Genomic DNA, 8,878 nt, shown 5'->3' with positions numbered 1-8,878 from the left:
TGCTACTGAACTTCTAAGCTAGTTTCAGAGAGGCAGAGACAGTCTGTTATGCATAATTATGATTTGTAGTCCTGTTATTTTTAAGGCAGTATGTTAAAAATAAAGCATCCTCAGATTTTCTGATTGATTATAGAAATGTATGAATACTGCATTGACCAAAACTCATGATTGTTTCTTTTCTTTAGCAGACTGAGAGCCCCAATTCTAAAAAACAAAACCTACACTGTGCACTGGAGCAAAGCCACAGGTCACGATCCACTGCAAAAAAGAATGAGGTGTAGTATTTTTCCAAAGCATTTTGTTTCACTCTTGGTTTCTGGAATAGCTGGAGACAGCAGCATAGGGCCAAAAAAATAGAAAGAGAGAGAGCATGGGACTGAAGCTCACCTGAAGATTGCACCCTGTGACGGTAAAGCCACCTCATCTCTGTGTGGGTACTAACAGGGCTGCCAGTTTTTCCTGGCAGGGGTCTTGTGGCTTTGAGCAAAAGCGTAACAAGCAGAAATTTACTGTGCCGAGGTGCATTCCACCTACTTGCCAGGAGTCCTGCTTGAAAAGCCAAAGGCCAATTTTTTTTTGTGCTGGTACAGGATCCATCTTTCAGCAGCACCCTCCTTTTTATTTATTGCTTGTTCCCTGTTTGGCTCAACCCTGAAACATGTAAATCATAAAAAGCCGAGTCCTTGAAGCGCCTTGCGTGTGCCGTAAACATCTGACAGCATTTTATTCTTGTCCCATTTTAATCCCGTCGTCGAGAAGTTAACACGAGAGAGCTCGGAGAGCAATCAGCTCTGGCCCCTGCCTTCGTGGTTTCAGTAGCCTTCCACTGCCACTTCGGTTCAGAGCATCCATTCCTCGGAGCGCACTTTCTACAGCAGAGGCTGCAGGAATCTGTGCCTGCTTGCCGCCTTCTCAGCTTCCTTTCCACGGTCCCTTCGGCCAGCTCGGCTGGCTGGAAAGAAGCCCCTGGAAGCTGCAAGCGAAGCGAAGCGAAGGGGAAGGAGGCGGAGGGAGTTCCAGCCCTCCACGCGCAGCCAGGCGCGCGCGCATTCCAAGGGAGGGCGCGTGTGCCCCGGCAGCGGCTGCGGCGGCGACTTTGCTCTTTAAATTGGTCGCAAAGCCGATTACAGCTGATCTCCCACGTGACATCTCCCCTTCTGGCGCCTGCTGGTGTGGGTACAGCGGCGGGGCGAGGGAGAAACCTGGGCGGACTGTGCTGGGCGACAGCCTGCGAAAAGCGCGCCTCGAAGAACTTTTCTGGTGCGCATCCTTCGAGAGGGGGGTAGGCATGAGCCGGGCGCCCGAGGGAGGGCGGAGAAACCTGGAGCCCCGCGCGGTCAAAGCAGCAGAGACCAGCAGTAGCGCTTGGAGGGGCGGGCGGGGGCAGCGCTAGCCACAACAGAGGAGGGCGCCAGCGCCAGGTCTCCTCAGCAGCGCGCCACAACCGAGAGCCACTGCCTCGCTCTCGCCCACCGAGAACCTGCGCTCATGAGGCGCTGCCGCTGCCGCTCGACGACGGGCGCCCACTGAGGGAAGGTGACAGCAGGCAGCGGGGGGGGGGGGGCAGTGGCGCCGCGCCGCCAACTCGGAGGGATCATGCAGAAGAGCGTGCGCTACAACGAGGGACATGCCTTGTACCTGGCCATGCAGGCCCGCAAGGAAGGCACCAAGCGCGGTTACCTGACCAAGAAGACGGCGGAGACGAGCCGCTGGCATGAGAAGTGGTTCGCGCTCTACCAGAACATGCTCTTCTACTTCGAGAGCGAGCAGAGCACCCGGCCCGCCGGCATGTACATGCTGGAAGGCTGCACCTGTGAGAGGACGCCCGCGCCCAAGGGCGCTTCCGCCGGCAGCGCCAAAGACGCGGCGCTGGACAAACAGGTAGCTGCTCCCGCCCCTCCCCCCCCCCCGCTTCCCTGCGGGGATTGCAGCCCGCTAGTTTCCCGGAGCCCCCCTCGCCACCACTTCCCCCAGCCTCGCTTCCCTTGGCCAGCAGGGCGTCAGCGCTGGGCTGCTCGCCGCCGGGACCACGAACAGCCATATCTTGGCATTGCTGGCAGTTCAGCTTTAGGCGGCGCGACCTTCATGCCGCTTCTTCTCTTCCCAAGTTTTGGACTGGCAGGCGAAACACCGGCTCCGGGTATGGCGAGAGTTGCCCCCTGGCCTTGCTTCAGGTCTCCAAAAGTAACTCTGAAACATTAAGAATGGGGCGCTAATAAATTTTACCATTATGTTCCTGCTTACAATCAGGGTGATGTTATTTCTGACATAAAGGCTGAGGTTAGGTTTTGTGAAGATAGGAAGATTTGACTTTCCTATGGGGTGTCCAATGTTTCTCAACACCACAGCTTTCCCCAGCTCATTTATTTTGAGCAGTGCTCAGGGCTACCTGTAAACCACACCTGCTGACCTGAAAGCTCCTTTCCATAGCTAGCATTTTGTTTTCTTGTAACTCTAGGTAGAGTGAAAAGTATGTATACAGCGAGAATGCATTTGAGATTCTCTTGTGAGGTTTGAGAATTCTGCAGTGTAATTTCTGTTCATTTTTCCAGAAAATTTAGACATTTTAGAGATACTTAGCCAGTTGGCAATCAATCCACCTGTTGAGGTTGTCCCAGTTAACACCATGGTTGAATTATTTGGCTATGCCCCCCTCCCTTCAGTTGTGTATGGGCAGTTTGTGGTTATCCTGTGATGAAGCAGTTTGTGGTTATCCTGCCTGTTTAGAGCCACTCCGTTATATATTATCAGGCCTCAGATCCAGTGGGAGCTCCTGAACCTTTCTGAGAGTTCCTCCTCCTCCTTCTGAGAGTTCCACCTTCTTGTCCATTGAATAGTCGGTGCAATTGCATAACAATACCTGGATGAGCTCCACCACCTATTTTTCTGCAAAATGACACCTGTATATTATTATAATGTTCTGGTGGTGAGCCTTTGTATTCAAGATTCTGGGACTGAAAGCTGCAACTGATGTTAATATTGCCACACTAACTCCTTCATAGAAAGTGCTGTGAAGTACCATTGGTTACATCCCTTGCCAATTTTTCTGAAAGCTGGAAAATACTTATTTTTCAATAAGTGAAAGAGAACAAAAATTAAGTGAAGTGGTGATTGGAAGTTTACCAAGTGTACATTCAATTATGAAAAACATCATAATATCTTCCCTCTTACTATTTTCCATAACTTTAGTATTTTGGAATGATTTCTGTTACTGATTAATTACAGCCTGTGACATCATTTTCTCTACAACAATACACCCTCGGGAATTAGTCTAAACAACAGAATATTTTGGAACATGAGTTTATGAAATTGCTGGCATCTATAAACCTTTTAATATAATATCTGTTCAGATACTTGGATATAGATTGACCTGGCAATTTTATGAGCCCTTTTAAATCACAAATGAAGCAAAGGACTCAGTAACATGATTTTCTATACACAAAGTCAATTTGTCATTATAAATATAACACTCTATAATAGTTTAATTGGATTCATTGGATTTGAATGGGCAGTATTCACAAGTTTAATTTTATTTGTTTATTTAAACACAATCTAAAGACTTCACCTATATGTCTGCATGTAGGGATAATCAAGAGGCAACCACTACAGGTTTTAGTTTCTGGGAGTTTGGATGGGAGACCCAAAGTTCAGTAATAGGGCAAATGTAAGTTTCAGTTGGTATCCTGAGGAAAATAGGGATATGTGAGAGCTACAGATGAGTTTGTTTGAACATTTTGAATAGAAGAGACTGGCTGCTGAATTAGGTTTTGAATGTATCAGGTATTGAAGAGGGGTCCTCCCTTCATGGTAGAATGGAGTTCTTAGGTTCAACCTCTAGCAGACTTTGCTTAAAAATGATTTCACACTGGAAAGTCTTTACGATTTACAGCTGAATGGGTCTGATTTAGTAAATACGAAGTTGGATAGGTCTGATTCAGTAGAAGGCTGCTCCTTATGTTCATAAATTATGCAAATTATACAACTATACAAGTGATATGGTTTTGGTAAAATAACAAGAGGTAGTGCTAATGTATTGAATATTTTATCTCAGCATTTTAGCACTTTGGTAGCCTTGTATTCACTACATTGCTGCAGTCCAAGTAAGAATCTGGTAGCTACTGATTTACCTTTCCTTGATGTGTATAATCCAGCAGGTGTCAGTTGCTTTGGAAGTGCTATTTTTTTAATTTTAAAAGGAAAATACCTTTATGAATTGCACTTTTGGTGCTTTTGGTATATGTAAAGGATGGAATGAAGTCTGTCCCCTTTTCTGCCAATTCTCTTTGTACCCTGGTGGTCTGGAGAGAGATCCAAAAACTGCTATTCAGGGCCGTCTGAACACCTGGAGGGAGTGGGAGTAAAAAAGGGGGAAAGAACTGTTTTAATGGAGGTTTAAGTCAAATAGGGTTTAGAGTAGGGGTGGACAAACTGTGTCTTGGGAACCACATGTGGCTTTTTCACAAATATTGTGTGGTTCTCGAAGCCCCCCTGCCTCATTGGCCAGCTTGGAGAAGGCATTTGTCTCTTTAAATAATTTCTCCATGCCAAGCCAGCCAATAGCTTGGAGAATTTAAAAAAAAAATTCAATTGGAGAATGTATTTAAAGATAAAGTTGTGTTATTTCCACCTCTCCCTCCCTCCTTCCCTCCTTGTCTTGAGGCTGTCAAACATCTGACACTTATTCAATGTAGCTCTTATGTTAAGCAAGTTTGGTCATCCTTGGTTAGAGATTCCTTTCAGAAGCATAGGGATCTTGCTCCATCTCAAGTCACTTGAGGTGACTGTTAGATGTGGTGGTCTGCTATAGTACACACTAGAGTAAGGGTGATCAGAAAGCTATTGGCGCAGGCTGAGGTTTGTGTTTTATAAAGGCTGTAATGGTCATCTGAAAGGTTAAGAAACTTGATGGGAACTTGGCAAATCCTGGCTAACTTTCCATATTTCAGTATTTATACACACATACACGTTAGTGGTACAAAGTTGAACCTGAAAAGCTCTTGTTAATCCTGTCCCCCAACATTTTTATTGTGTTCAGTCTTTGTTCTTCTCCTTGGAATTAAGGGCAGAAAATGTTATAATTTTGTTTCCCAAGGCAGGGAAGAGTGTGCCTCAGGAATACTACCAGAATTCATATCAGGAGTGGCTAGCTATAAATAGTGCCAAGCAGGCAATTTCCTGAAGCAAACATTGCTTTGGCCTTTTTCACAGGTGTGCTTGGTGTAGTAACAGGGAAGTGTGGTATGAGAAGATACTCCTCAATCCCAAAATCAGTCTGTGCTACCATCATGAGGACAGTGGCACTGGGCTGTATGGGACTTTCCCACCAAAAACATTTTACTGCTTGCCTCCCCAGTATAAATTATGAAGGTCTTGACTCGCAATTAAAATGTTCCCATTGAATCTGGAATGGAATTAGCAATTTGTAATACATCTGTTCTGAAACAAATTACTAATTCCATTCCAAGAAGGTTTCACTGAGTGGACTTGTAAGAAAGTAAGATTTGGACTGGGCTGTTTGTTCTCTGCTTTTGCACGTATAGGACATAAATGTTTTTCAGGTTTAGGTTTAGTTAACAGAATGTAGGCCTAAAATACTCAGCTGGTTCACAATGCATCATTTTAGTGAGCTGTCAGTCTACTCCCACAAGTAAAATTATATCTAATTTTACGCATATTGGGACTATTGCATAGAAATATAGTTTCTTCCTTCTTTTCTTCTATAGCTCAGACCTTTTGTTTGTGCTCTGTATGTTCTGTTTTTGCTTAGATAATGTGGTTGGAAGAAACTTTGCTCTAAAGAAAAATTGTTTTACATACTAATCCCAATTATGCCTATTTCAAAACCATCCTGTGGATTTAAATATAATGCATTTTTTTCATAACTGAATAAGATCATACTCCTAGGGATACCATTTCTGCCCCCATGCCATGTTCAGAGATTGTTTGTAACAGTAAGATGTTGGTTTGACATCACAGCTCACAGCATTGTGCTGGTATAAGATACTGTCCATTGATTCTGTTGGTATTAATGCCCTGTACCTTCTGTGGTTCCCCAGCAGCCATATGTAAAGGGACCAACTGCTGTGTGGTTAGAATATATGGAGGGGTCAGAACATAGTGCCTTCCTCACATGTGCTTTCTGCACTTCCCACAGAAAAGCATAATTTTTTAAAATAAGTAGTTCCGGTGATACTATGCCAGTTACCTGGGGCCTGTGGGCAGATAGGCTCTTTGTTAGAAGAGATTCAAGCACAGAATCCAGGAGTTCAAACAGCCTGTGAGCTACAATATCAGCACTTAACAATATTGCAATAAGTGATTTATGAACCAGACCAGAATCAGCAGATATTCAGTGCCAGATATTTGCTCCTTGAGTCACCCAATACTCACTGGACTAAGAGCTCTTCTGTTCATCATCAGTTGTGCCATTGTACTGCGGCAAAGATCTGACTTGATGACTATGTTAGAGAGCTACTGTATGTTGGGAATAAACCTCCTTAGTCCTGTTTTCAAAGGCCTTGACTGGGGTTCGCTCTCAAGACCAGATGCGAATTAGTGATGGTTGAACGGATGGTTATATCCGTAGGATTAAATATTCACTATAGTGTCTGCATTCTAGATTTCATAACCGCTATTGAGGTTTATTTTAAAAATGTGTCTGTGGTATTAAAAATAATTTTCTTAGCAGCATGTTGTGTGTCCAAAGTCACAGCCAGCTCATGGCGACCCCAGCAAAAGGCTTCCAAGGCAAGTGAGAAGCAGAAGTGATTTGCCTTCCTTTGCAGAGACTTCCTTGGAGGTCTCCCATCTTGCTTAACTTCTGTGCTCTGTCTAACAAGATTGGGCTATACATGACACCTTCCCTCCCATAACGTCATGTTAGCTAAAAGAAATTAAGATGGAAAGATTCCTTCATGGTCATATTCAAATGTGTGTCAGAGATACAATATTTTAATAATATTTGAACTACATAAGCATGAAATAACTAGTACAGATAAGAGTGAGCATATTTGACACTGCGATATACCTACAATATCAATACTACAAATGTAAAATTTGAGAAGATTGGGCTAACCTGGTCAGGGCTATGAAGGTTTGGCATATTTATGATATTTGAAACTGTAAATATCTTCATTTTCTATAAGAAAAATTGCAAGTGTATCTAAGTCTCGAGGAAGAGTTGCAAACTGCTTATTTAGCTATAGGATATGTAGTGTTGCCAACCTCCAGGTGGTGATTGGATAGCTCCTAGGATTACAACTGATTGTTCACCTGGAGACAATTGCTGCTTTGGAAGGTAAAGTTTATGGCATTACACCTCATTGAAGTCCCTGCCCTTCCCTATATCCTACCCACCCCAGGCTCCAGATGTGAGGCAAATCACCATTGACTCCCCCACGGGTTAATGTGAATGATAATATGCATGTGTTGCTAATTGGTCTCTCTGCATAGCCATTATAATCTTCAAGGTCAGAACTGTAAATGTGGTAATTAGCTTCACAAGAGAACCTACAGCCTATAGGATGAAAGGGGAGGAGTCAGGGGTGATGAGGTAATTTTTGAGAGGATTCCAGTAAGAACATGTCCTGACTGAGTGTCATAATCACCAGATGATGCTCAGCCAAAAAACTATAATTGAGCTAAGAGCCCGGAAAAAAGAGGCTAGCTTGGATTTTGATAGACTGAAGGCCTGGACTATGTTATTCTCATATTGCAACAGACAGCAATGTAGATAATGCTTAAGTTATGGCTGTCTAACACAGGTCTTGAAAATGTGTTAGATAGTTAAACTAGTTTTCTAGTGCTCTCTAATGCAGGTCTTAAAAATGTGTTAGGTAGTTGAGCTAGTTTTTTTTTCTTGCTGTGTGATATTAGAGTGTTGTGTTGCCTGAATATTATACCTTCTGTTTTAATAGTTGAGCGTTTTTATATCTGTCGGATTGAGCGGAATATAATTTTAAAAATAAAGAAGGGTTTGGTTACTTGTTATCAACAGCTCTGGGACCCCTGGGGTTCAGCCCTGGACTCTTTGACACCAGGTATGAATCCCAACCTGGAGCTGACAACCCCAAGGACATGTATCTTAATTTCTGCCACCTGAGCGGTAGAAGAAAGTAGAAGATCAAAAACAAATTTTGTAGTAAACAAAAGAAAGTTAATTATTTGGACAGAAACACTCTCAGACAGTTACATTAGGTAGGGCTATCAGCATATTTGGATATTTAACTTTATAACATTGAATACATGGAACTTTTTTCTAATGTATTACCATTGAACAATACATATTGTTTGTTGCATATTAATTGTTGCCAACATTATTTACATTTCCAAAAGTCTTGAACATTTTGTATATGTTTGCAGTGTACACCGGAACTGACATTATTGAAAACTGTAGATTTTCTTAAATAATTTTTACATCACAAATTTTGCTTTTCATTTCACATTACAAAAGGGAAGAAATTGTAGTTTTCCCTGTGGAAAAATTGAAAAGGTATGCTTTTTTTCATGTTATGCATTTTGAAAACCCTTTGCTTAGGTAGCATTTCACTTGCTCCTAAAGAGAAAGTTTATTTTATAGTCCACCTTTCTTGCCAAGACTCAAGGTATTTTACAGAATTTAAACAGTGCAGTTAGACAGCATAAGACAACTAATGAATGATGCAGTAGGACCAGGATTACAGAAATCAAGGACAATGTGAACTCCAACTATCTCTAAGGCAAGGTTCAAAAAGTGGACGGCAAAGTAAAGATTGTGCAGTAAAAGCAAATAAACTACACTGCAGTGGACTACAATTCTATTCTATTACAAAAGTGCCGTTTTGGGATTTTAATTCTGCAGCTGTTCTAATCTCTTTAAGAGTGTCCTCCTGAACATTAC

The 8,878-nt window shown here is 42.9% G+C and overlaps 1 protein-coding gene across 4 annotated transcripts in view; it reads left to right on the top strand.

The window, feature by feature from the left end:
• Nucleotides 1–1,580: 1,580 nt before the first annotated feature.
• The window catches only part of RASGRF2 (Ras protein specific guanine nucleotide releasing factor 2), a 183,478-nt gene continuing 176,180 nt past the window's right edge, over nucleotides 1,581–8,878 (top strand). For 3 of the 4 annotated variants that reach the window (XM_060235762.1, XM_060235763.1, XM_060235761.1), the window contains exon 1: nucleotides 1,581–1,881. In XM_060235762.1, coding sequence (XP_060091745.1) covers nucleotides 1,597–1,881 — 285 coding nt within the window. In that variant the 5' untranslated portion in view covers nucleotides 1,581–1,596. The remainder of the gene's footprint in view (nucleotides 1,882–8,878) is intronic. The other variant, XM_060235764.1, reaches the window with a different exon arrangement.

Source organism: Heteronotia binoei, chromosome 4 (genome assembly GCF_032191835.1).
Source record: "Heteronotia binoei isolate CCM8104 ecotype False Entrance Well chromosome 4, APGP_CSIRO_Hbin_v1, whole genome shotgun sequence".
Taxonomy (NCBI): domain Eukaryota; kingdom Metazoa; phylum Chordata; class Lepidosauria; order Squamata; family Gekkonidae; genus Heteronotia; species Heteronotia binoei.
The sequence above is the reverse complement of the archived record's forward strand: the minus strand, read 5'-3'. Positions and strand labels throughout refer to the sequence as shown.